General features: G+C 34.8%; 1 protein-coding gene across 20 annotated transcripts in view; it reads left to right on the top strand.

Annotated features, from left to right (window-relative positions):
- NCOR1 (nuclear receptor corepressor 1) overlaps nt 1–26628 on the top strand; it is a gene marked incomplete at its 3' end in the record, with an annotated part of 150091 nt that overhangs the window by 76752 nt on the left and 46711 nt on the right. For 18 of the 20 annotated variants that reach the window (XM_081027569.1, XM_081027582.1, XM_081027588.1 and 15 more), the window contains 6 exons: nt 2662–2801; nt 5974–6100; nt 13420–13972; nt 16707–16836; nt 19366–19561; nt 25583–25743. In XM_081027569.1, the coding sequence (XP_080883695.1) occupies nt 2662–2801; nt 5974–6100; nt 13420–13972; nt 16707–16836; nt 19366–19561; nt 25583–25743 (1307 nt within the window). The remainder of the gene's footprint in view (nt 1–2661; nt 2802–5973; nt 6101–13419; nt 13973–16706; nt 16837–19365; nt 19562–25582; nt 25744–26628) is intronic. The other 2 variants (XM_081027576.1, XM_081027575.1) reach the window with 1 other exon arrangement.

The following is a 26628-nucleotide window of genomic DNA, read 5'->3' as shown; positions in this document are numbered from 1 at the left end:
AAACCGTGTCTTAGGATGCCATGTTGTACGAGGGTCTTCCCCAATTCTCGAACATGTTAGAGTGAAATGCGTGTTGTGGAAGTGCCTTGTTATACGGGGGTTACCTGTAGTGCAGGGTTTTTTTTTGTTTTTAGGGTTATTATTCATGAGTGAGATAGAGCTAATTTTTTTTAATTAAAAAAAACACGTTCTTCCACAATAATAAGTAGACTTTAGAAGTAAACTTAAAGAGTTTTTTTTGTTTGTTTACTTGTTTGTTTTTTGACAGTGTGGTACCTTATAAGGTACCCCAGGTGTGCCTTGTTTAAGAGGCCCACTTTTGAGGGATTAAGATTTTCTCTACAGTTTATTTTGAATGTCATTTTATTAGAGAGCAACAGCAAGCTGTTTTCACTTTTTCAGAATAGTTGTTATTAAATGCTATTAGACTTGTTTTGGAAGGTATTTTGATATTAAAAGTCTATGTTTCTATTATTTACAAGTTGCGTTTAATAGAATGGTAAATACTCTCCCAGTTTTCATTTGGTAAGGCATTTGATTATAAACTACTAGGAAATTGCACTGTGATTCAGAGGGGAGAGCATGAACTTTGTAGCGAGACAGACAAGAGTTTGAATCCTTTCTCTGCCACTTTGATAGCTAGGTGACCTTGATCTTATTTGGAAACATGAGGAGTGGATCTTGTATTTTTCTGTTGTTGCTTATTAATGTAGTGTAAAATTGAACTAAAAATTCTAGTAGGATAAATAATTTGTTTATAAATAAAGAATAGTTTATTTTTTAAATAAAATAATTTTGAGAAAGATTAGTCAACTCTTGTGGGAGTTAAGTATTTACTTTGTAGTTCTAGAGAGATTATTATAAATAGCTTGACCTTTTAGTGACATATTTCAGATTTACTTTCTATTTATCAGGTAATGAGCGATACATTTAAGATTCATATAAACCAACTTTACCAAAAATACAGCGGCCTAAAGTATTGTCTTTTATTTGAAGTTTGCCATGATTAAAAAATCTATGACTTCTCATGATTACATGTATAAGTTTTAAAAAGATTCACATTTATTCACATTTGATCATCCAAATGTCATGGTGAAGTAAGTAGATATTAGCTATCTCATATAGTGAGCTTTTTCCAGGTAGACATACAAGGTGTGATAAAAAAATACAGTGAATGTTTAAATTAAAAATATTTATTATAGTAAGACACATTGCTATTAATCCTCCTCAAAATATTCCCCATCGCTTTAAACACACTTATCCCATCATCGTTCTTGCTGCTTTCTGAAGCAGTTCTGAAAGTCCTCTTTCATGAGTGTCTTTAATTGCGCTGTTGTGGCTACCTTGATATCCTGATCATTTTGACTTTGGGGAAGAGCCGGAAGTGGCATGCTGCCAGATCTGGTGAATAAGGTGGATGAAGACACACTGTAATGTTTCTAGTTGACAGAAATTGCTGTTTACCAGAAGCGGTGTGCGACACAGAGCATTGTCATGATGAAGAATGATTACAGCACACTTTTAAACACACCTTCTCTCAACCGTAGCTCACACCTGATTGACTGCACCAAACAAGTTGAAACTTGTCACACACTGTTAACTAAGGTTTGGCTCACTGCTTCGCGTAATGAAGATCCCTGCTTTTCCGGTGGATGGCACTCAGCAGCAGCATTTACCATAGTTTTTTATTACAACAGAAAGGCTTTGTCACACATTGCTCTGGTACAGCAATTCCTGTCAAATAAAAACATCACGGTATGTCCACATCCACCTTATTCACTGGATCTGGCACCGTACGACTTCTGGCTCTTCCCCAAAGTCAAAATGACATGAAAGGTAAACATTTTGAATGGTTTCAGGACATCGAGGCAGCCATGGCAGCGCAACTAAAGACACTAATGAAAGAGGACTTCCAGAACTGCTTTAGAAAGTGGCAATAACGAAGGGATAAGTGTGTTAAAGCAAGGGGGATTAATGGTAATGTGTCTTTCACTGTAATAATTTTTTTTAAAAAATTTAAACATTCACCATATTTTTTGATCATACCTCATATATACATTTATATATCCATATTCCTTGCACACATGTATTTGTGTGTGGCTGTGTGAGCATGCTTGCGTATATGTATTTGATTTAAAAAGTGTCAGAGGGGATAGTTTTCTGTTACGCATCGTATTAGTATAGCAGGTTTTTTAAAGCTGGTTAATTTTTTTGAGGTCATTCATTGACTGTGAATTGACTAAGTCATGCTGAGTCTTATGTATATTTTTACTTTATGTTAATCATTTATATTTGATTACCTTATTAACTTTATGTTGTTATACTATTTCCAAAGATTTAGAAGTACTTATTCACTGAGGTAACAAGTGTTTGAGCTGTTACTATGTGTCCAATGTTGTCCCAGCCCTCTAGGAGATACATAAAGATAAGGTTGAGCCCTTTCCTTAATGAGCATGTTTTAAATTTGGGTGGAAAAATAGAACTGTTAAAGAGTTTTGTGTCAATACATATTTCAGTAAATATTGAAGTACATCAATAAATAATTGGAAACTCATTTTTAGTGTTGATGTTTATTAATATAGTGATTAAGTTGATTGTATTCTCTTGTTTTCTTTATCAGGTTACTGTTCAGTTAACATTTGGTCTATTTTTAAAATATAGGTCTAGTAGAACATGGTCGTAACTGGGCAGCGATTGCCAAAATGGTGGGAACTAAAAGTGAAGCTCAATGTAAAAACTTCTATTTTAACTATAAAAGGCGACACAATCTTGACAACCTTTTGCAGCAGCATAAACAGAAAGTGAGTATATCAGGAGTGGTGAATCTTTTACTTACTGTTTTTCACTTACAGTTTGTTGAGCTTGAAAGAATAGGTTTTGAAACTTTTTTGTATCTTGTAGTTTTATTTATTTCATTTACCTGTAAAAGATAGCTAGTTTCTTGGCGCAAGTTGACTATTTATTGCTCAAGGAGTAAAATTTCTGTTAGTAGTAGTGGAAATTCAGTACTTTGGATGACTGTACACTGGATTTGAAAAATAGAAGCATTTTGAAGTTTGGATTGAAAACTTTATTTGGAGTGCTCTTGACCATGTTGAATGTGTTGATTTGGCATATTACAAAACATTTTCTCAGAGAGAAAGATTCCATGGGATAAATATTAAAGACTAGGAAGTATAAGATTACTGAAAATTCCTGAACAAGGAAGTTTCAGTGTTCTCAGAGTCCACAGAGCTCTTTGAGGGTTCCATGAAGTCAAAAGTATTTTCATACAATCTTAATACATTATTTTCTACTGTACTGACATTTGCATCGATGTTGTCAAAGCAGTTCTGAGTGAGAATTGCTGGTGCCTTAGCATGAGTCATGGTAGGACACTGCTGTGCTAAGTACTCAGTATAGTATTAGCTCCAAGCATTTGCAATTTAAAAAAAGCCAGTTTCACTTAAGAATGTCTTTAATAAAGCAATAAAAATTAGTTTTACTAAATCTTGATCCTTGAGTACATGTCTATGATGAAATGAAGTGTGTGTAAAGTACTTCTGCTCCCTACCAAAGTCTGATGGCTCTTTCAAGGAAAAGCACTTTTGAAATTGAGTTCCAAGCTGAACTTGCCTCTCTTTTTTCATGAAATATGATTTTTATTTGAAAAGAATGCCCGACAGACTGGTTTTTCAGACTTAGGTATTTGGCAGACATTCTTTCAAAGAAAACCAATATTATTTGTTGCCACTTTTAAATTCTTAGCTTTTAAGCAAAAATTAGAATTTTGGAAAATGTGTATCCCTAACCATTAATTTAACATCTTTCCAGTGCTCAAAGAATTTTCTGATGATATCAGTGGTAATAACTAATGTGATATTTTTAATTTAAAAAATCTGTTACTCAGTAGTTTTCAAATGAGACTATTTTATGATGTCACAGTAGATGTCATGTATGATTGAAAGAGTCATAAAATGTTTTTTAGTACACCCAAGTGCAAGATAGATGAATGAATTTTAATAGAGTACAAAAAATTTATTGATATGGTTTCAGATTTCACAGTGCAGCTAACCATTAAGAAACTACTACTTGCTGCGTTTTGGTACAGTATCAAAAATAATATTCACAATCATCTGAAACGACTATTAAAATACGCTCTTGTTTTCTAACTACATATCTCTGTGAGGCCTGATTTTTATTTATTTATTTATTTTTGTGTACTTCAATCAAAACAGTATTCTCTCAACAGATTTGATTACATTCAGAATCATATTTGAGAATTGTGGTGTTTTCTATTAAGGCAAATATTAAAGAGATTCTCAAACACATAAACAATGCTATTTTTTCACTAAGTTACTTTTTTGTTTTAGAAAGTAGTTTTTTATTAAAAAATATGATCTGTATGTTGACATATAATGGGTTTATTGTTTTTAAATGAATTAATAGTTTAAATGTTTCTCAGTTTTAATTTCTACTATAGTAAATATCTATCTTTATATCTTAAGAACAAAGACTCTTTAGGGTTTTGAATACTTTTTAAGAGTGTTTTGTCGTTAGACCAAAAAGTTTGAGAATCATTAAGAATGATAGACTAGGTAATAAAAGGGCAGATATTTAAGCTGATTAAGATTTGAACTTATAATAAGAGAATGTGTACTATAACATTGATTTAAAAAGTTATACACAAAACAGCATTTAGGTTAAAAATAAGTATGCAAGAGTTAAAAATGTGGCGTAGCAACTAAAACATAAAGGAAAGACCAACAAAAAGCCTACTGATGAGAGACTTGACTTCACATACTATCTGAAATGTTTTGGGAGAAAAGTAAAGAATAAATCAGACATGTTTTAAAAAACTGAACATTGTAGTAGGGTGCTCTGAAGAAACAGATTAGGGTGCTCTAGAGAAACAGAACCAATGGGGGTGGGTGGTGGTGGTGGTGGTGGTGTGTGTGGGGGGTTGAAATTGATTTCAGAAATTGGCTCATGTAATTTTGGAGGCGTGGCAAATCCATAATCTGATGGGTTAGGGTGACAGACTGGAGACTCAAGGAGAAGTTGCAGTTGGAGTACAAAGGCTGTCTGCTGGCAGATTTCCTTCTTGCTCTGTGTGTGTGTGTGTGTGTGTGTGTGTTGGGGGTTAGGGGACAGGGAGCCATCAGTCTTAGCTCTTTTAAGGCCTTCAGTTGATTGGATGACGCTCACCTCATCCACATTAATGGAGGATAATCTGCTTTACTCAGAATCCTATTGATTTAATTGTTCATCTCATCAAAAAAAACAGCTGTACAGAAGAACATCCAGGATAACTTTTGACCAAATATCTGGGTACTGTGGCCCAGCCAAGTTGACACGTAAAATTAACCATCACAAATGTCTTTAAAACTTCATATTCTGATCTTTTCAATTACAATGGAAATAATAGGGATAGCAAGCTTCAATTGTTGGTCTAGAGTGTTTTATCTTTTTTAAAAAGAGCTCAGGAAAACATGACAAATGTCTAATATCTGTTAAAACTCAGTGGAATATATATATAGGTGTTATATTTCTGTGTATTTGAATCATTACATTAAAATTAACTAGTGTAATATATAGTGAAAAAATGGAGCTCTTATAGATTACTGCATGTGAAGATTCCACATTCAACACGTTATGTTTATTAGGAAATGTATATGTTAAAAATACATTATTTGGAGGGGGAGAAGAGCAGGAGTTTTATGATTTTTGGCTATTTGTACATGTATAAATGGCAAGTAGAACACAGATATAACTTGCGTTTACTTTAATGAAAGTGAGTCATCTACACAAAAGATGTTAGTGGTTACCTAGAGATAACTGCACTTTAACCAGAAGAGTAGTCAGACGCACCCTCGTCTTGTTTAGTATTTGTGTGTGTATCAGTGTTCTGTGTTGTTTCAGATATGAAAAGGTTTGTTTCTCTCCTTTTAGTTATTTAAATCATAAATAACTTAATATTTTTCACTTCTCTAGACTTCACGAAAACCTCGTGAAGAGCGAGATGTATCTCAATGTGAGAGTGTAGCTTCCACTGTTTCTGCTCAGGAGGATGAAGATATTGAAGCCTCTAATGAAGAAGAAAATCCAGAAGACAGTGAAGGTATCTCAAAATCTTGAATTTAGTTGTGACTTCAGCCAGCCCAAATGTGTAATTTTTAGCTTACTCGTTTCACTATTCAGGAATTGCTTCATTAAGAAAATAGTGTATCAGTGTTTTCATGGCATAGAGATTTTAAACTTGAACATAACGTATTTATTAATCCAACCAATAAATATTTATTTATGTAGTACCTGAAATGGTCCAAGTGCTGCAACCAGAACATCTGGAGAACAGTCCCATTCACTTATGTGCCAACATCAATAAAATGTCTGTGTGTCTGCATCGTTGTTACATTCATTTGTTCAGTTGGTATCATCAATTACCTTTCCCTCTTTATTTTATTGTATTGAGTTTATTTCATTTGTTTACATATAAAAAGAATGAATGACCCTAAAAGCCCCTGTAGAAAAAAATGTCAACCCAAGAAACTTAGGAAAATAAATAAAATCCTTTTTGTCACTTGAACAAATTAATGACAATTTCCTGAGAAAGTAAATATTTTCTTGTGTTTTGCTAGTTAAAAAAAAAAAGTAACAGTTCTTTCAGTTTACATTATTATTAAAGTTTCTGTGGATTTCTTTTGTAAATTGATTGCTTCTGAAATGAGGATTTTCACCATGATTTTAGTAGTTTTTTATATATTATATCTTAAATATGTTTGTTTTTTTTGTATGTGCATATATTTTCTCCATCTCATTCCCTTTTTTTCTTCGTTTTATCTTTAAATTAGCATAGTTTAAACTTTGTATGTAATTGGAGGTATTTATATTTCCTTTGTAGACTCTTATGTTTTTAAGCTCAGAAGTTCTACACCTTCCAGCAGTTTTAGAAATATTAGATTTTTTTTTCTTACAAATTGTTCTTGTTGGCTTTTAAACTTAAAATTTGACTTGAAATGGGTTTCAGGTTTGAATAATAAGTAACTTTTTTCTGTGCTGTTTTGTGAAAAGTGAGGCCAGTGATATAAGAATAAAGAGAATATTGGAGCAAATTCACCCTGGGGTAGTATAAGAGTGCTGCAAGTAATTGAAGTTCATGGTACTTCTAAAAAGTTCATCCGAGTTTGTTAATGTTAATAGGTTTGTAGCCATTAGCTAGTAGTATTCCCTGGGTTACAAATGCACATGAAGTCTGTTAGTCTGCTTGGGTGGCCGTGACAGAACATCACAGACTGGGTGCCTTAAACAACAGAAATTTATTTTCTCAGTTCTGAAGGCTGGAAGTCCAAGATCAAGGTGGCGACAAGGTTGGTTTCTGGTGAACCTTTCTTCCTGGCTTGCAGATGGCCGCCTTCTCAGTTTGTCCTCACATGGCTTTCTTTCTGTGCACATGTGCTCCTGGTGTTTCTGACTCATAAAGACACCAGTCCTTTTGGATTACGGCCCCACCCTTTTGCCCTCATTTAACCTAATTATGTCCTTAAAGGCACTATCTTTAGATATTATCACATTGAGGGGTTAGGGCTTTAACATACACATGGTGGGGAGTGCACAATTAATTTTATAACAAAGCCCAAGCCTAATTGTCATAAATACGTTTATTTCAGAGCAGAAAAGCTTATCCATGAATGGACGAACAGATTCTCAAAAACTGCACCAGAACTGACTTTTATCCTTCAGATTTCTTTCTGTGACTTTGTCTCAGTATGAATCTTTTCTTCAAATTGTCAAATAAGGTTATTTAGTTATTAAGGTTTTAAATAAGGTTATTGAGGTAGTTAAGGTTGAATGAGATATAAAAATAATATTTCTTTCTGATCAAGTTTAGGGTGGCATGATCACATCATGCTCATTCATACATGTGGCTGTGTTGTGACATCCAGAATATTTTCCTATTAATGGGAAATGAACTTGCCGTTAGAATTGTGGGATCTCCATTTCCTTTTGACTTAACTTCATTTGGAAAGTATCAAAGAAAAGAAAGTACACAATGCAGTTTACATGACCTGTGATTTATTTCTTATTGCCAAACTTAAGGAGACACTAAAGATTAACTTTATTGTGTGGCAAAACTCTTGCCTGTGAAGCATGAAAGCAATTGCTGGAGGGAAGAGTTACTGTGTCTGTTTTCCTAAACCACACATCTGGCTGTGAATATCTTTCCTGATTAGAAGAGTTAAATCAGAAAGACTGAAACTTTACCAAAATTTGGATTTGCTTTTGTTCTCTTGTTTTAAATCATTCTTTAAAGGTTTTTTTTTTAGGGTAAAGAAATAAAAGACACTTATATTTGGCTGGTGTTTGATGAAGCATTATGCCTTATTTCAACTCTTTTGTGGCTTGAAGGAAGAAAGTAATTGAAAGTGCTTATGTCAGATGATATCATCTGCTGCATAATCACTAACATGTCTTCTAGTATTTAGAAGATAAATGGCTTGTTAATTTGCCCTTGGATTTGAGACTTCCCACCACTATATGAATAGAAATGAAGATGAAGTCAGGCGTTTTGTTTGCTTTTCAACATTTTGGTAGCATCTTTCACTAACGCTAATTGCTACCATATATTAAGACCTTACTATGTGTGAGGTACTGTTGTGAGTTTTTGTTTTGCCGTTTGTTTTGATTTTTGAGACTTGAACTCATCTGAACTCTAGTCTCTAACTGCCTACTTAATATTTCCATTTGGATACCTAGAGCCATTGCAAATGTAACATCAAAAGCAGACTTTTATTTCCCTACCCCCACAACCTACTTTTCCCTGTTAGTCTTCCCTTAGGTCGATAAATGATACTTTGACAATTCTCTCTCTCATATTCCACATGTGATCCATCAGCAAATGTTGTCAACTCTTCTTTAGATGCACTGTTTAGAATCTAACCATATTTCCCTACCTCCATTGTGGCTCCCCTGTTTCTCAGTCACTGTTGTCTCCACTGCAGTGGCCTCTTGATTGGTCTGCTTGCTGCTATTTATTCCATTAGATTTCTGTTTCCACCACACAATAGCCAGAGTAAACCTAATAAAATGTGAATAAAATCATATTTCTCTTCTACTTCAAATCTTGGTATTTTCACATCTCATTCAGAATAAAAGCCAGAGTGACTCTGACTCATAAGGCCCTACATGAACTGCCACTTAAATCTGTGACCTTTTTGCCAACCACTTTTCTGCTTGCTCACTGTAGTCTTTTGTTATTATTAACTGAGATCTAACTGACATATGATAGTATATTAGCTTTAGGTGTACAACATAATTCGATATTTGTATATAATATTGCAAATCATCACGTAATCTTCACAGTAAGTCTAGTTAATATCCATCACCCCACAAAGTTGCAAATTTTTTTCTTGATGAGAATTCTTAAGATCTATTCTCTTAGCAACTTTCAAATACACAATGCAGTGTTATTAACTATAGTTATCATTCTCTACATTGTATCCTCAGAGCTTACGTATTTTGTAACTGGATGTTTTGTACCTGTTGACCACCTTCACCCACTTCACCCACCCTCCACTTCCTGCCTCTGCCAACCACCAATCTATTCTCTAACTGTTTTTGTTTGGTTTGGTTTTCCTTTTTTCAGATACCACATTTAAGTGAGATCATAGTGTGTGTCCTTCTCTGTCTGACTTATTTCACTTAGCATAATGCCCTCAAGGTCCATCATGTCACAAATGGCAAGATTTCCTTCTTTTTTATGATTGAATAAATACAGAGGGTCACAGAAAAATGTATACACGTTTTAAGAAAGAAAAAAAACTGTATTAAAATTGTAATATTAAATATATACTAATAACAAAAGATGAATACAAGTCAGATTTGACTTCTGCAATTATAAGAGGTGCTCAGTTACCGTCAGTGTCCAGACACTTCTGATTACGGTGCACTACTGCTTGAGCAACGTTGACCAAAGTGTCCCCTTGTATCACTGCGCATACCGTTTCAATTTCTTCACACAGTACCATGAATCTCAGACTTATCATGATTGTGTGCAGTTGTTAGGCGTGTTGGAGGTTCTGTTGCATACTTACACCTCCATTGTTGTACTTTCACTTCAAAATGGTCTTGCACTCCTCGAATGACAGCCATGCTTCCATCATTTTCTTTGACCCTCCTGCCTTTTGCATGGTGATGCTAGCATTCATTTGATTAATGCCAGTATTTGAGTGAACGTCATACTACACATTGCTACCATAATTCAATTCAACTTTGAAAAGTAATACATAGATAACATCTCTTAAAAAGTGTATACATTTTTTTTTCACCCCCAGTATTTCTGGTGTGTGTGTGTGTACACCACATTTCATTTATCCTTTCATCCATTGATGGACATGTAGGTTGTTTTCATGTCTTGGCGCTTATAAAATAATGCTGCAGTGAGTATGGGAGTGCATATATCTTTTCGAGTTATGGTTTTTTTGTTTACTTTAGATAAATACCCAGAAGTAGAGCTGCTGGATCATATGGTAGCTCTATTTTTAAGTTTTTTGAATAACCTCCTTGCTGTTTTCCACAGTGGCTGCACCAATTTACATTCCCACCAACAGTGAACAAGAGTTCCCTTTTCTCCCCATCCTCGCCCGTATTTATTTCTTGTCTTTTTGATAATTGTCATTCTAACAGAGGTGAGGTGATTGTTCACTCCGTTCTAACCACACTGTTCTCTTTCCTATTCCCGAGCAAAGCAACCCCCACTTCAGGGGCTTTTGCATGTGCTAATCTGTGTACTTGGAATGTGTTTCACCAAAATGTACTTGTTGGATCATTCTCTCATTTTCTTCAGGTTTGTGTTGGAATGTCACCTTATCTTTATAATACCTCCTTACCCACTGGTCCCCCAGTTTTGTTATTTATTCACTGCACTTATTACCACCTGATATATCTTTTATTTATTGTTCATTGTCTGTTTCACACTAGAATATCAGCTTCATTAGAGTATAGTTTGATTTTTTTCACTGCTCTGTCACCAGTACCTCAAACAGCTAAATTATCCTCATTTATCCTAAATTATGTTCTAAAAGTTTTAAAAATCTCTTTCATTTGGAATTATTTTTCTGTATAATGGAAGATAGGGTTTACATTTTTCTTCCAAATAGCCAATTTTGAGAAATCTAGGTTATTAAATAAATCATTCTTTATCCAATAATTTAAAATGTCACTTTTGATACATATTAATTTTCCATATACTTTAGGATCTATTCTTAGACATTGTCTTTGTACCACTGATTTATTTCGTCTATCACTGTGTCAGTTCCAAATATTTTGTAATACTTTGGCTTTATAGTAAGTTTGAATATCTGGAGAGGCAAGTCTCCAGTCTACTCCTTTTCATAATTTTGTTTGGATTTTCTCAGGGACTCTTTCATATAAACTAAAAGTTGGTTTAATATAGTTTAAGAAATTATTATTACGATTGGCATTCTCATTGGAAATATATAGTTTTATATGTATTAATTTTACATATAATTTATATACATTAATTTTAGGGAGATTGAAATTTTTATGTTGTCTTGTAGTCTGTTTTAAGAAAATAATCTAAAAACTTAATGCTGCAGTGAACATCTGGGTATACTATTTATAACAGTGGCAAAAATTGGATTAAATAAGGAAAGGTGAAGTAAATTTAAAACATATTCACAACCATTCATTCATTTTAAACTTCAGCAAATATTTGAGTCTACTGTGTGACAGGCACAGTGCTTGTCACTAGGACTTAAATGATAAGCAGAATATGTGATGCCTGCCCTTATGGTGTTTATAGCCAGAAATCAAATACTTGTGAATAAATGTAAAATTGTAACTGTAACCAGTGTTATAAGAGCCATAGTAGCACAATTTAGCTTTGTTAAGGAAATGATAGAAGGTTTTTTTTTTTTAAAGCAAGTGATATTTGATCTAATACCCAAAGGAAAAGTAGGTATATATGAAGTCTGTGGTAGAAGACATGGGGCATTCACGGAAACTGAAAGGAGGCCAGTGATAATGGAACACAGAAAGAATACAGGGTACCAGATAAAGCTGGAAGGGCTGGCAGGGGCCCACCAGCCTGGGCCTTGTAACAAGGCCATACTCAGAAATTTGGAACTTTATCCTAAGAGTAATGAGGTTTCGCTTGAAACCTATGTAATTTTACTAACCCCAATTTACTAAATTTATTGTCACCCCAATAAATTTTAATTAAAAAAGAGTAATGAGGTTTCATGAAAATGTTTTAAGAGGGAGGGAGGAGGAGAGAGGAAGAGAGTGAGTGAATTTTGGTAAGATTTGGCTTTTAAAATGCTCACTCTGGCATTGTTGTAGAGAATGGTGTGAGGTAGAAGGTGAGAAGAAAATTCATTTTTGGACAGCAGTGGCAGTTGTGAAGTTGAACAGAAATGGATAGATTTAAGGAGTATTTTTAGAGAGAAAAATCTGTGAGACTTGTCTAGGCAGGATATGTGGATAAGTGGGAAGACAGTTTAAAAGATGAAACCTCGGTTTCTCGTTTGTTTAATTAGATAGTAAAGAAAACCTGATTTGGGAGTGAGTGTAAGTCCAGTGTGAGACATTGAATTTGTGATTGATTCCTTTGAGATATCTAGGTGAAGATATCAGAGCCCTAAAAGTATATTTATAAAATGATACAAATGATGTGGAGAAAGACCAGCGTTACAATGCTAAATTAAACATCCATGTAATATTACTCTGGAGTTTTGCCGTCCAGTGTAGTAGCTACTAGACACATGTGGCTATAGAGTTCTTCCATGTAACTAGTCCAAATTGAGATGTGTAAAAATGTAAAATAAAATCAGATTTTGAAGACTTAGTACCAAAAAAGGTAAAATATCTTACTACTAGTTTTCCATATTGGTTACATGTTTAAATGATAATATTTTGGACATATTGGGTTAAATAAAATATACTGTTAATTTTACCAATTTCCCTTTACTTTTTAATATGGCTACCAGAAAACTTAAAGTTACAGATGTAACTTTCATGATGTGTTCTATTGGAAGGTGCTGTTCTAGAATGTCAACTCTCTTGGATTAAAAGAAAAACACAGAAACAGGATGGTAGAAACAAACCAGAATATTAACTATTTGTGGGAATGGTTTTTGTTTAGTTTTCTTTGTCCATCTTTCTGTATTTTTCAAATCTCATGTAAATTATATTCAGGCATTTAAAAACTTTTACACTTTTAATTTCAGAAGGTCAGAACAATGTGCTTTTTTCCCATACTTTATAGAAAACTTTAGCTTTCTCAGTGGCAGTTAATAAATACTTCAGTGAGGTCATCAAAGGAGTATAATTCATCCTAAACAACAACTTTCAAGCATGGCTTCTGTCACCACCTGAAACGTGTTCATTATTAGATTTTTATGCTATATCATTATCTTTAAGGTGCTGAAAATAGTTCTGATACAGAAAGTGCTCCTTCTCCTTCACCAGTTGAAGCTGTCAAGCCCAGGGAAGATAGCACTGAAAACGCGACTTCTCGAGGAAACCCTGAACCTGTGTCTGAGCTTGAGCCCACCCCTGGCACTGCTCCCAGTGCATCTCCCTCCTCGGCACTTGCATCTACAAAGCCAGCTGAAAATGAAAGTGTGCAGACCCAGGCCAATGACAGCGTCACTACTGAGACAGCAGAGCCAATGGACATCCAACATCAGGAGCGCAGTGCTGAAGTGACTTCTGTGCTTGATCTCCCCACGACTACCAAAGCAGACTCTGTAGATGTTGAAATGAGGGTGTCAGAAAACAATCCATCTCAAGTTGAAGGTGATACCAAAGAAAGAGACCTGGAGAGAGCCAGTGAGAAAGCAGAGCCTAGAGATGAAGATTTGGTGGTGGCTCAGCAAATAAATGTCCAAAGGCCTGAGCCTCAGTCAGACAATGATTCCAGTGCCACCTGCAGTGCTGATGAAGATGTGGACGGAGAGCCAGAGAGACAGAGGTGGGACTCATTCCTTAAATATTTATTCTATCTTTACTCTGTTGGGTGCTGAGTCACAGAATGGTGCTAGCTACAGAGAGTACTCCTACGTACATATTGGCAAGTTAAAGGAAGTGTGTGTGCTTTTAATATTGGGTTATTATGCTGTTCATCTTTTTAACCAAGAACAATTGTGAGATCATTATATTTTAATGAAAAAAACATATGTATATTTACATCAGTTATTGCATGCATTTCACATGATGGCAGAAAAGGGGATTTCAGCCAATGTAGGTGTGCACTAAACCACAGTGACTGCCGTTCCTGGTGATGGAAGTAGCGTGAGGCGGTTATGAAGGTGAAGGCAGGAGGCACTGGCTCCAACTTTGTTTGCTCTAAGACCCCGCAGCCTCAAAAACTACTCAGGCCTGCTGTATCCTGAGTATTAGACGTAAACAAATCCAGAGAGGAGAAACATAACATGTTCAGTGTTCTGAAAGTATTTTAGAAAGCGTAATTTAAATACAAATTAATGGTAATTATAATGATCACTTTTTTATATCGGTTAAAATTTTAGATTGTTCATATTTGTAATTTAAACTACCAAGTGTAATATAATTTATAAGTACTTTTAGTCGTTAATATAAAAATGTGTCCTATATTGTTTTTATAAAAATGACAGTAAGAAACTAAGTATTTTACAGAAATAGATACCACTTTACTTTTTATTTTTATTTTTAATTGAAGAATATTGGGAACAGTGTGTTTTTCCAGGACCCATCAGCTCCATGTCAAGTCGTTGTTTTTCAGTTTAGTTGTGGGGGGCGCAGCTCAGCTCCAGGTCAAGTTGTTGTTTTCAACCTAGTTGTGGAGGGCACAGCTCACTGGCCCATGTGGGAATTGAACTGTCGACCTTGGTGTTATGAGCACTGAGCTCTAACCACTGAGCAACCGGCCACCTAGTACTACTTTATTTAATACATCTGATTTTCTGGGCATTTCCTGTTCCCTGAAAGAAATGGAATCACCTAGAATCACAGTAGAATGTTGGATTGCTGAAAATTCTAGAAATGAATTAGACTGAAACATTTAATTAGAAACCCCCAACCCAACCGTGTCTTTCCTTTTTATTCCCTTTTTAATAAGAAAAAGGCAAATAAGCCACTCAACAGACAGCCAAATTCTTTCTAAGCTCAGCCTTCATACTATGTCCTGTTGTCACTGTGCTTTCAGTTCATATCCAGTGTATCTTGTATCTTACAAAATGAGATTTGATACTACAATAATAATATCAAGCATTATAGTGATTTCTCCAAAGAGATTTTTGTATAATAGATGCTAAAATTTTAATCAACAAGAATTGAAGTAAATAGGAGTCCTACTTAACCATTGGTTTTCCAGAAATACAATCATCCAGCAATCTTTTTCCCTCTCCTCACAATAATCTAGATTTTAATTGCCCCAGACTTTGGAGTAAACATAAATGGATTCAAGCTCTGTGGTCTCTTTTTAGGCATACTTTAATGAAACATCTAACCTAAAATAAGGATTTTCTGTGTTTTGCACTGCTAGTTTTAGTAACTATATTTATAAATGAAGGAAAAATTAGGGCGACAGTTACCTTAATGGAGGATCATCTTAAAGATGAACATGACAATAGTCTTGAAGTTCAGAAATTTTTTGGAAATACCTGATGGTCTCTGAATGAATTTCTAAAGTTTACATCACTTTCAAACTATCAAAATAATACTTTCAAGTTTCTACATCTTTAATATTATCTTTATTCTTTATGCAAAATGTAAATTTTCTTTTATACATTGTAGTTTTCTTATCAGTTTATACCTTGTAATGTTACCTTCCCCCAATAACTGACAACATTGGGAAATACGGTCAAGCCTGTAAGATGTGGCACTAATGTGTAATTTCCCCAGTCCATATATATATTGAAGACTGGTGAATGGAAGAGCAAGTGTGTGTTTGAAAGGGCAGCTGCTACAAGTTCAGCATGTTGTAGCTATGTGGGAATGGTAGTTCCCGCATTGCCATTTCTTTCCATTTTTCACGAGAAACCAGGAGTCTGGAATTTTGTGTGAAATTCTCAAACTTAAAATGACAGAGGTTTATTCAAATGTTTTAAGGGGATATAGAATACAGCATAGGGAATATGGTCTATAGTCTTGTGGTAACAATATATGGCTGTAGCTGGGTACTAGACTTATCGGAGGGAACACTTCGTAAATTACATAAATGTTTAACCACTATATTGTACACTTGAAACTAATATTAAAATAATAGTGAATGTCAGAAAACCAAAAATTAAAAAATACATATAAAAATAAAATAAAACCAAAAGAAAAAAAGTAAATGTTTTAAAAAATACTGTGATCCTAGCAAACCATTCTGTAATAGGTAACTAATTTGCAACCTGTGTTAGTGGTAAATTAGGATCTAATGTTTTATAATGGCATTTGCTCACAGTATTTTGTTGGTTAGATGTAATTGAAAAAATTCAGATAAATTTCAACCTAAATCAATATTAGGTTTCTTTACCTGAAAAATTAGCATTATAGAGTCCCTTTTCCTTACTGTTCAAGTATCTTGTAAGGTTAGTATGAAGTGTGTGTGTGTGTGTGTGTGTGTGTCTCTGTGTGTGTGTGTCTGTGTGTGTACATATTAACTTATAAGGAATTATGGTTATTGTATGTTTAAAGTCTTAAATAAGAATATGGTAACTTTTTAAAATTGCCAATTGCAGATTATTTCCTATGGACTCAAAACCTTCACTATTAAACCCCACTGGGTCTATACTGGTCTCATCCCCAATAAAACCAAATCCACTGGACCTGCCACAGCTTCAGCATCGAGCTGCTGTTATCCCACCAATGGTAAGTTTTCAGTATGAATAAGAAAAGTAAAGTTGAAAAACAAAGACCTTTAGAGACATTTCTTCTCTTCTTTAATCAGTACTTGGTTTTTAAAAAAATTGTAAAAAACATAACATAAAATTTACCATCTTAAGTATTTTTAAATGTCCAGTTCAGTAAAGTATATTCACATTGTTGTGAAACAGATCTCCAGAAATTTTTCACCTTGTAAAACTGAAGTTCTATTGCCATTAAACCGTAACTTCCCTTTTCCCCCTCCCTTTAGCCCCTAGTAACCACAATTCCACTTTGTTTCTGTGAATTTGGCTACTCTAGATACCTCATATAAGTGGAATCATACAGTATTTGACTGGCTTATTTTATTTAGCATAATGTCCTCAAGGTTAATCCATGTTGTAGCATGTGTCAGAATCTCCTTCCTTTTTAAGACTGATAATATCCCATTGTGTGTGTGTGTGTGTGTGTGTGTGTGTGTATACACCAGGTTTGTTTAATCCATTCATCTGTTGGATATATGTATTGCTTGTTCAGATTGATTCATTGTAATGGTTGATTGAGGTGGTCATTTCCAATTAAGGAAAAAAAAGCCAAAATAAATATAATGCTCTCCAGCCATACATATTAGTAACTTCTGTTTTTGTTTTGTCTTGCTTTGAGACAGCAGTAGCATAAATAGGTAACTAGATTTTGAATGTTCAGAATGAATTATAGAGATTACGGCTAACTTCAGTATACAATTCCAAATCTAGTTTTATTTACATTTTACCTTAATGTCTACAACTTTGATTCCCTTTTGATAGTGAATTCCAATCTTGGGTATTGTTCTTTTACTTAGTTATAGCTCTTGCTTTATTTCAGAGGATAAAAATTTGTTTCCTGTCTCACATGATAATTGGGAAAAGTTAAGTGTGTGCTTGTGATAGACTCACCAAACAAATCATTAAACATTTGTTTATTCATTAATTCAAATGGATATTTGTTGGATGTTTGTCCAGTTCAAGGCAACATTTTTTTTTTTTTAATTGGGGAAGGGGAACAGGACTTTATTGGGGAACAGTGTGTACTTCCAGGACTTTTTTTTTTTCCCCAAGTCAAGTTGTTGTCTTTCAGTCTTAGTTGTGGAGGGCGCAGCTCAGCTCCAGGTCCAGTTGCCATTGCTAGTTGCAGGTGGTGCAGCCCACCATCCCTTGCGGGACTCGAGGAGTTGAACTGGCAACCTTGTGGTTGAGAGCCCACTGGCCCATGTGGGAATCGAACCGTCAGCCTTCAGAGTTAGGAGCATGGAGCTCTAACTGCCGGGCTGTCCCCCAAGGCAACATTTTTAATGCTGTATGGAATATATACATATCACAATCTCTGACTTCAAAACCTTAGAGATTGGTCTTGATAATAAGACAGAAAAAATCGTAATAAAAATTAAAATGAGACTTTCCTTCTTAATGAGACACATAAGGAAGACTCCACACAGGAAATAGTATTTTGGTTAGACTAGAACAGTTCATTTTATAGCAAAAGAAGGAAAAGCCACGTTTACATATAAGCCAAAGCACAAAAGCAGGAAAATTATGTGTGTTCATGTTCAGTGAAAAATCCTGTGTATAGTATGGAAATCTTTAGATATCAGGTCCTAAAAAATGGTCAGATCTCTACTCTTCCCAGGCCTGTATTGTATTCATGAAATAATAGACTGGGTCAGGGACTGTTTATTTCGTATTGGATGCAACATCTTGTGTCTTTCCTACATGAGTGGGAGAGACAAAATAAAGAAAAAAACATATAATTGCAAATTGTCATGTTATGTACTATGAAAGAAATGAACTGGCTGCATTAAGAAGGAAAATGGGGAGGGGATTACAATATTTTATTGGATGGTAAGGAATGACTTATTTGACGAAGGAACATTTAAGTTCCAGCTAGAAGAGAATTGATATGTTAATGAATTGGTTGTGGGAGGTTCAGAGATTGATATTAGCTTTTGGCTTAAGCTGCTGAGGTTGCATTTTCTAAGATGGAGATCACTCAAGGAGAAGCATTGAGTTTAGAAAATGAAAATTTCAGTTTTGGATATAAGTTTTGAGATGCTTTGAGATACCCAAGTGGAGTTGTTAGTTAGGCAACTTTATAAGTGTGGAACTTGAAAAAAATGTCTTAGAGATAGAAGTTTGAGTCGTCAACATATAGATGACATTTAAATCCACAGAAGTGGATAGATTACTTGGTGAGAGGACACAGAGAGGAGGGGTAAGGACTCAGGGCTGAGCCACTGGGGTTTGACCATCATAATTTAGAAGCAGACAGAAGTATTTTAACTTCTGATTTTGATTTCTCTTATCATGTGATTTATATTGTGTTTAGTTCTGAAAGTAACTGTTTAGCACTTTAATCATTGTACTTGAAGATTAATTTGATTAAAAAATGGTAAAAATCACTTCAACCAGTAATATTACAGAAATAAGCATTACTTGCAACTGATGGTAATTATTATTATGTTGGTCATGGCATATTTAGATCTTTTCTTCTTTCCTGTAGGTTTCCTGCACCCCGTGTAATATACCGATCGGAACCCCAGTGAGTGGCTATGCCCTCTACCAGCGACACATTAAAGCCATGCATGAGTCAGCACTCCTGGAAGAACAGCGGCAGAGGCAAGAACAGATAGATTTGGAATGTAGGAGTTCTACAAGTCCGTGTGGCACCTCCAAGAGTCCCAACAGAGAATGGGAAGGTATGTAGAGCTAGGGCTGTAAAGAACTTGACTGAAAGGAAAGAAACACAGCTATAATCACAGGTAGTGTCGTTTGTGCTTTGTAATTTATAAACATAGCAATTGATTTGTTACACTTTTCCCGAGTAGTTAAGATTCCTTTAAATTGATTTCAGTTGAACTATTAATGTTAGAATTATTAAATTTTCTGATATTCATCTTTATGCTGGAAAACTGCCATGCTTTATGCTACATTCGTCTGAGTTTTCGGAGTATGAACTGTTGTTCTCTCCTCCAAGCAAATCAGCTGTAACAGGGTAATGTTCTATGCTGTGATAGAAGACATCTTTGTGTAGTGTATAGAGCCAATCAGACCCTAACTTAACCCTCATCCCAGTATTTACCAGTTGCATAGCCATGGACAAGTCACTTAACTTGTCTGAGCTTTAGTTTTCTCATTTGTGAAGTGCAAATTACGTACCTACTTACCTTGCTGGGATTACAACCTCTAAGAAAGAATGAACATTCACATTGTTTTATAACACGTGTCTCAGTCTTATTTTATATATAATGTAGTATATAACAGTGCATACTGGTTAGTATCTAACTATATACATAGTATAAATAGATACCATGAAGGTATTCTTATCATTGTTATGTGACTATTATATCAAGGACAGATTTAAGTTGTGCATGCTTTTGTTAGTTGGTGCATGATACACTTGTTTCTTGAAAAAAAGGGAGGGGAGTAATTTTAAAATTTTAATAAGTTCTTCTGGCATGATTAGAAAATGGCACATGTTCTAGTTGATAGTAAATTTATGGACCATATGCTACCATATGCTTAGAATATGAGAATATTAAGGTTTTTTGTGAGTATGGTTTAGTTTTTTTTGTAGTGATTCAGAAGACTGCAGTGCCTTATATAAATGAGAGCTATTAGTTATAGAATGCCATGCATTTCAAAGGCTATTTAAAGTAAAACTGGAACTGTGGTACTTAACTGATCATGCTGACTCCCCACCCCAGTCACACCAGTAATGAATGATTAGTTACATGACATACTGTTAGAGTTTTAAATATAAGATTGTTAGTGTTTTAAACATAAACTGTGTGCTGGTAAAAATGGGAACCAGAGTGTCAATATCAATCAAGGCTGGGTATGCAGTAGGTGCTAAATGAATATTTCTTGAATGAAGGTGAAAACATAGATAACTTTTGGGTTTTTAGTATATCCTATCTAGAGAATCCTTAATCCCTAACCCAGTAATTGACATAATGCAAACTCAGTAATTGACATAATGCGTACTCAGTAATTACATGTTGAAGGAATGAATTAAATGAACTAGAATATAAATGGGTTTAGCAGAAGTGCTTAAGAGCATTCCAATTAGGAGAAAATCTGTCATTATGAAAATGATAAATTACAGAATCATTTAAAAGTCTGTTGATCTATTTCTTACATAAATGATTTAGAATAAATTTTGGGAGGAAGAATTAAAACCTAGAAAAAAATGACATGCAAATGGTATTTGCTGAACTCATACTAAAGCTTAACATTATTCGGCTGGATCATTCTAATACTATGTATAACATATAGTTATTTTAGGACCTCAATATTTTTTCTTGATCTACTTTACAAAATAGGTTGTATTAGGAGCTAGAGTGACTGAACCAGGTTAGAGCCCCAAATTCTGAGATTTCAAACTGTGAACTGCATTTCTCTGTGGTCAGTAATGTTAATTCATATGGTTAAGATCTACATGGTATCCTAATTTTTAATCATAATGCATTATAATCAAACTGTGTTCATATTTTTTATTAATATGACACCAATTTGGTTTAAGGTGACTCTCTACAAACCGGGACAGCAGATTACATTTTATCCCAAGGTTAAGTTTGGTTTTAACTAATCTGCCTCGTATGTTCATTCAATAATTTATTTAACAAGTGTCTGAAGTCTCTCCTGAATTTATAGCTATCATATGGTTCATTGTAAAAGATAATCTTCCAAATAACATTTATATATTTGTAGTTAAATTGCATGTATGTATAATGTTTGATATAAATGTTTTTAATGAAACATGATAGAGTAGTTTATAGACTATTAAATATAATGAGAACACAGATTTCCATATAAACAAATCATTACTGGTTATATAAACCAGGCTGGTAAAGTCCACCTGAATTAGGACCATGGTTTTGACTTTTCCCTTCATGGTATTGTTTAGAAAGTAACAGTCAGCACCTGTTTTCCAGCTGTTTGATTATATTCATTTTCTCTTAATGTTAATGGTACAAATAATTATTGTAGGTGTGCTCTTTTCAAGGGACTTAAAAGCCTTTCCAGCTATAGAAAAGCTTAAAAAAAATCTTAGAGCATTGTTTTCACTTTCCAGTAACATCTACATAGGTTGACGCCTGTTTTAGTTTGAAGCCTTTTTCCTACAGTGAAGGAACTCAAGCTTCCTATGTAGAGATAGTGTTAGAATTGAGCTTCTAATGCAGGTTAGCAAAATCTATCTGAATCAAAATAAGAGTTAATGCTTCTATGCAACTGAATCTATTTTGTTTTGAGTACATGATGATTTAAATACATGTATTTAGAGCCATCTAATTTTCTATCTATTTAACACTACTATGACAAAGTGGATTTTTCCACATAATTATAGACTTACTAGAAATAGCAAAACAGACACTGAGTTTATAATACACTATCATAGTTAATTTATTTCATAAGTCTTCACAGTATTAGGACACTTAAAATTCTAATTTATTATAATAATATGTCAAAGAAGGAAAGAGTACCATTATCTTGATGGATACCCAGAAGGATCTGAAATTCAACTCCTACTGATTCAGAGAGACATTAATGCACTGTGCTTTAGAGCTCAAGGTAGGAATTATACTGCTTTTGGAAAATCCCTGGTAGTATGACCATGGTTGGGCTTAGGTATGATTCTCTGAGTCTCAGCTTCTTCATCTGTAAAATGGTGTTAATAATTTCACTGGTTATGAGGGCCAAATGAGACAGTTCACGTAATACATGGTGCTATGCACATAGTAACAGTGAGTATTAGCTAATATTACTATAATCATTTCTGGTTCCTAAAAACATTTCAGTAAACCAAAGAACTTTTTATGTCTTGTGCTAATGAATCTCTTTTTTTAAAAAATATTTTTTAAACAGATTTTATTGGGGAAAGGAAACAGGACTCTATTGGGCAACAGTTTGTACTTCCAGGCCTTTTTTTTCCAAGTCAAGTTGTCCTTTCAATCTTAGTTGTGGAGGGCGCAGCTCAGCAACAGGTCCAGTTGCCGTTTTCTAGTTGCAGGGGGCACAGCCCACTATCCCTTGCGGGAGTTGAACTGGCAACCTTGTGATTGAGAGGATGCGCTCCAACCAACTGAGCCATTTGGGAGCTCAGTGGCAGCTCAGCTCAAGGTGCCCTGTTCAATTTTAGTTGCAGGGGGCGCTGCCCACCATCCCTTGCGGGACTCGAGGAATTGAACTGGCAGCCTTGTGGTTGAGAGCCCACTGGCCCATGTGGGAATCGAACCGGCAGCCTTCGGAGTTAGGAGCATGGAGCTCTAACCACGTGAGCCACCAGGCCGGCCTCCTACTGAATCTCTTTTTGAAACCAATTAGAAACTTGCCATTTAATAGAGAAATGCTAGGGACCTTCCCTTTGGATAGGCTCTATCAGGATGCCTACTGTTACTTATTATAGTGCAGTAAGGAAAAAAGGAACCAAAAATGTAGTTTAGCTATTTGAAGGGAGAAGACAAATTGTAATTCACAGGATGAGATTATTTACCTAGAAAGCCTAAAAGAATCAACTGAAAAGTAATTAGAGCTAAAAGGAAAGTTCATTAAGTTTATATCAAAAAAATTGATATACAGAAATCCACATCTTTTCCTGTATGTCTGCAGTAATCAGGTGTGTACACACACACACACACACATATACCCATAATATATGAAAAAGATGGTTTCCCTAGCAACAAAATATAAAATGCCTATAAATAAATTTTAACAAAAAATGTGTAAGACATGTGTATGTGAAAAAATACAAGTTCCTTAATTAGAAAACTCATTATTATAAAATGTCAAGTCTCCTGTATTCATAAATTTAATGCAAATCCAATAAAAATTCCAGTGCTACTTTGGGGAAGAAGTACTTAGAATATTTTTAAATTTAGATTTATCTGCAAGAATAAATGGACTGGACAAGGTAAGCAAAAGAATAATAAAATGAACAGGAATTTGTTCTGGCAGACATTAAAATGCCACAAATCTAAATTGTTTAGGTTATAGATGATTTTACTTTCTTCTTTGTGCTTTTCCAAAATTATAACATGTCAATTGTATTTTAAAATTATATGTGAAATCACATATAATTTTTAAATTTTAATTTGACACTGCATATCTGATATGTTCTTCAGATGCTTAAAGTTTTTTTTATACTTTATGTGGAGATAAATTATGTGGAATAATTTTCATTAGCATTATTGTAGTAAAATTCATAGTTTTATAAACTTGTATAGGTTTTTTTGTATTAGCTTGATCTGAATCTTTTAAGGTGTCTTCCATTTCTTATATTTATTGCTCTGAATATTAAGCAATGGTCTTCCACAGGCTAATTATAAGTTTAGAGTCCTCAGAGATCTTACCTCTAATTCAGGCCAGACCTGAATTCACAGAATGGCAGGATAATCTGATGTTTGCCTGTTATGATCTGTATTGCATGTGAAAACACTTGATTTTTCTAATGAGAGGAAAGAGGTGTTCTTTGTCCTTTTAAAGGGAAAAATTGTAATTGAAGTTTTGAGGATTTTATTAGGTGCGTACATAGTGATGGTGCATACACAGAAGATTTAGATGTATAGGGTTTCTTAACCTTTTTGTGGAGGTATTTTAGACCTTGATATTAGTATATAGTCGGATCTGCCCCTAGATGGTGTGGGCTTGGTCCTTTCACACTTACTATTTTAATTTGGGGTTCTTCCTTTATTTTGATAACTTTAACTTCCATAGGAAAATCAGTCGCCTATATGCCTTAACTTTAACTTCCATAGGAAAATCAGTCGCCTATATGCCTTATGCTGAGGTCAAACGTGCTCTAGAACAGGAATCACAGATGTACAATACTGCAGCAAGGTCAGCATCACCGTGTAGGCTCTCTCCGAGAGAAGTCAGTAAAGCCGCTCCACAACCCGATATGAGTGCAGCCCGCTATAGTGTCCCGCCAGGTAAATATTGTTCCTCTGTGCGGTGGCTGCTGGCCATCTACCTACAGACGTTAGACATGGGTGGTTTAATCACATGAATGAAGTGCTCTTCTAGGACATGTCCTTGCTATTTCAAAATTACTTTCTTGTTTTTCTGCATTCCATCATCAGTTATATTCAACTGAGATTACCTGGGCCACTAGGAAATTTGTGTTGACATATGTATACTGTGACACTGTCTGGCTTTTCTCTTACAAATACATGTACTTTATAAAAATCTTGAGATCTCCACGCCCCACCCCCAACCTCATCTCTCCCAGAAATGCAAGTCTGAGACAGCCAGAGTTGGTAAATGTTTCTCTAACTATGGGATATGAAAAGAAGACATATAATTGGTTCTCAGTCATGTCTGTAATTCTCCGAAGTTTTAATACCAGCTATTCCTAAGAAGCACCTTTTTTACTCACCTCTTATGAGTTCCAAAGAGTGATGGAGACAGAGAAAAAATTATTAAAGATTGCCATTTGTGTATGCTGAACAAAAGTAGTTTGAAATGCATATTAGTTTGAAAACTCTGATTTGACAGGGAATTGAATACTTCAACCTCGTAAGTACCATTAGTAACCTGAATATGTATACTGGGTTAATTCAAGTGACAGAGAAATTTAAAATAGAAGTGTTCGTCTTTGGCTTCATCTTGCACTTATAATTTAATTTGTGATTTAAAAATTCGTGAATGACTGATGTAGGTAAAACGTTGCAGACTAAGACATTGACTCTTTTAAATCATTTTTTTCTTCCTTTTAAAAGTCCTCCAGCCTGCTCCACATCAAGTGATAACTAATCTTCCTGAAGGGGTTCGCCTGCCAACAACTCGACCCACTAGACCACCTCCTCCTCTCATCCCATCATCCAAAACCACAGTGGCTTCAGAAAAACCATCTTTTATCCTGGGAGGCTCCATCTCACAGGTAAAATGGCTTCTTTTCCCAGTAGCTTTCCTGTTGAATATGGCTTTGGTAAAAATTTTCTCTCTTCTTCATACTAATTTGTCCTAGTAAATAAAAATCTGTGTGTATATAAAGAGACAATGACCAGAAAATGCAGCAATCACTGTACTCCATGCCACACACAGGAAGTTTGTGTGAGTTCCGTGCCCAGACTGAGTGACTGTGACGCACTGTCTGGTTTAACTTCCAAAAGGCACGTGTGTGCCCTGAAGTTTAATGTGGTGTAAGTGAAAAATGGAGTATTTTCAAGTAGCTAGAATATTTATTGACTATTGTAAAATAAAGACTCTAAATATTGAATTGTAGATGATTGATAAGTCCTAGTTTATTCTGACTTTGGTCTCTCTCTCTCTCTCTCTCTCTCTCTCTCTCTCTCTCTCTCTCTCTCTCTCTCTCTCTCTCTCTCTCTTGCATTTTCTCTGGTGGTGCATTACTCTTTTTTTGAAATAGGCCTGATTTAGTGGTTCAGTAAGTTTTGACTAGGGTGCACAGCCAGTGACCACACCCCTGTTAGGTTCTAAAACATTTTCATCATTTCAGAATGTTTTCTCATGCCGCTTCCTAGGAAGTCTCCTCATCCACTGTCTGAAGCAACCACTGTTCAGCTTTCTGTTGTCATAGATTAGTTTTGCTTTTTCGGAACTTCATGTAATTGAAGTACATCCACTCTTCAGTGTCTGTCTTCTTTAACTTAGTTAGCATAATGGTTTTAGGGATTCATCCAGGTTTTTGTGTGATCAGTAGTTTGTTTGTCTTTGCTGAATAATACTCAATTGGATGACTGTACCAGTTTGTTTATCCATTCTCTTGTTAATGAAAACCTGAGCTGTTTCTAGTTTTTGGCTG

Source organism: Rhinolophus hipposideros (genome assembly GCF_964194185.1).
Source record: "Rhinolophus hipposideros genome assembly, chromosome: 20".
In the NCBI taxonomy this organism is placed as follows: Eukaryota; Metazoa; Chordata; class Mammalia; order Chiroptera; family Rhinolophidae; genus Rhinolophus; species Rhinolophus hipposideros.
The sequence above is the reverse complement of the archived record's forward strand: the minus strand, read 5'-3'. Positions and strand labels throughout refer to the sequence as shown.